Source organism: Penaeus monodon, chromosome 27, assembly GCF_015228065.2.
Source record: "Penaeus monodon isolate SGIC_2016 chromosome 27, NSTDA_Pmon_1, whole genome shotgun sequence".
Classification (NCBI taxonomy): domain Eukaryota; kingdom Metazoa; phylum Arthropoda; class Malacostraca; order Decapoda; family Penaeidae; genus Penaeus; species Penaeus monodon.
In genome coordinates this window covers 19760978-19763013 of record NC_051412.1, presented here as the reverse complement: position 1 = coordinate 19763013, position 2036 = coordinate 19760978, and the positions used below count along the sequence as shown (strand labels likewise).

The window sequence follows — 2036 nt, the reverse complement described above, 5'->3', positions numbered from 1 at the left end:
ATCTATGAAAGAGGGAGAAATTCATGTATTATGCTTCCAGAGAGTTCAATGCATGAATAACTTATATATGGACAACTTTGATTTTCTTATTGTACTCTCAAAATTTTTTAATTTTATATAAGAGAAGTGCAGTTTCAATATGACATCTAATTGTTATCATTGTTATACTGGAATGATCCTTCAGATTCTGCAATGATTTACTGGAGTTGACAAAGCCAATACTGTAGTCAAATAAGTAAATAACTACTGACTGGTAAAATATAAATAAGAAAAAAATGGATTAATATAAAATAAAGTGTTTAAGTAGTATGATATCATTTGTAAATGAAGCAATAAAAAATTCAAACAAAATAATGAAAGAAAAAATATAATCCTATATGCTAAATAAAAGAAACAAAATAGCGAAGAGATAGACAGTATAAATTCTAAGTATACAAGATCAGAAATAAACAACAGGTGCAAAGCATAAAATTCTATAAGCAGAATCTCGTACTGGCATTCATGCATGCCACTCAAGCCTATACAACTATGATGGTATGAAATGTCCAGGCTGCAAAGGAAAAGATTTATAGCCAGTTAACGATGGCTTCACACTATCTGACTTCTACCTTAACAGGACATCTTACCTCAGGCGTCTCTTCCCCCGAGCCATTCTCATTATCTGCTGGCTGCTTCTCCCCAAGCTTGACCAATGATTCCACCACGCTCATAGTGTCCAGAGAGCCACTGTCCCCAACGCCAGCTCCAGTAGTGGCCTCATGCCCTCCACCAGCTTCCTGTGGCTGCTGCTCAGACCCCTCAATGACCTGGAGGAAGCAGAGAGATTAACAGTTGAACTTGTGATGGCATTTCATATTTGTTACATTTTGTAAGTAACTGAGAAAAAATATGCATAAGGCCCTTTCTGAAATGTCATCGTACAATGAAATCAGTCTAAAAATACTTAATAATGCTTTATGCTAGCAAATTATGTTCAGCATAGGATATAAAATTGTGTTTACTAACCTGGTTGTGTGTGAGTACCTGGCCCTCCATCTGCGCCAACTGTTGCTCTACAGGGTCAAGTCCTTCAACAACCTAATCAATGCAAGATATTAGCAGACCGGCCTTCCATAGAATTGGATAGTCTGTCTTGTTGTCTGAGATATTGTACTCAAGTAAAAAAATTCAGCTTTGAACAAACCGATAACTCAACATCACTGTATATTAGAAGTAATGATATAAAGAAAAACAGAACCATGACATTTTCTCTAGGACTACTACCATCGATTTCAACATTGCAAGTTAAATACATTTGATACAAAAATGTAAAAAGTGAACTTACTTGGCCACCATTCACTGCAGCTCCTAGATCCCCTTGAACCATTTCTGCTGGAACAAAGCTGATGTTGTCTCCTTCTTGAACCACAACGTAGGTCTGGCCAGAACCTGTTACTACACCTAAAGGGAAATGGAAACTAATTATAATTTTTCATATTCTTTAAAGTGTTGGGCACCAAATATATAATAAAAAAGAATCAATCAAAAGCTGAATATATTTAGAATCTATTTCATTCCACAGACAACCATATCTAACATAGTTAACCACAGGTACATTATATAAACAATAATCTTCAACTGAGAGATGACATTTTAACAACATTTACAAATCTACAGCTCACCACAACCATTTTGTATATAAAACCATTTTATGATTTTTTTTTGTGTGTAGCTGTTGTTTGTAAAAACACTCACATTGTCCCTCAACCATCTGGAGTGTTTGTTCTGATCCATTGTCTGTTGTCTGCAGGATGGCCTGGCCTGATGCTAGTGCTTGTTGCAGTTCTTCCAGGGTGGTTGGTGCAGCTTCCTGTGCTTGCTGCTGCTGGGGTTGCTGTTCTTCTGTCACAGTTTCTTCTGGCTGAGTCTGCTGTGACTGGACTTGCTGTGGTTGTTGTTGCACAACCTGCATAGAAAAGGACTATCTAAAATCATATACTAGGCTAAAGACTAAACCAATGAAATAACAAAAAGAACTAAATTACAAAATATGGAAG

General features: G+C 36.3%; 1 protein-coding gene across 1 annotated transcript in view; it reads right to left on the bottom strand.

Annotated features, from left to right (window-relative positions):
* The window catches only part of LOC119590664 (longitudinals lacking protein, isoforms H/M/V-like), a gene marked incomplete at its 5' end in the record, with an annotated part of 13501 nt that overhangs the window by 6201 nt on the left and 5264 nt on the right, over positions 1-2036 (bottom strand). Inside the window, 4 exon segments of the mRNA XM_037939344.1 lie at positions 627-806; positions 1006-1077; positions 1325-1440; positions 1735-1945. Of these exon segments, the coding sequence (XP_037795272.1) occupies positions 627-806; positions 1006-1077; positions 1325-1440; positions 1735-1945 (579 nt within the window).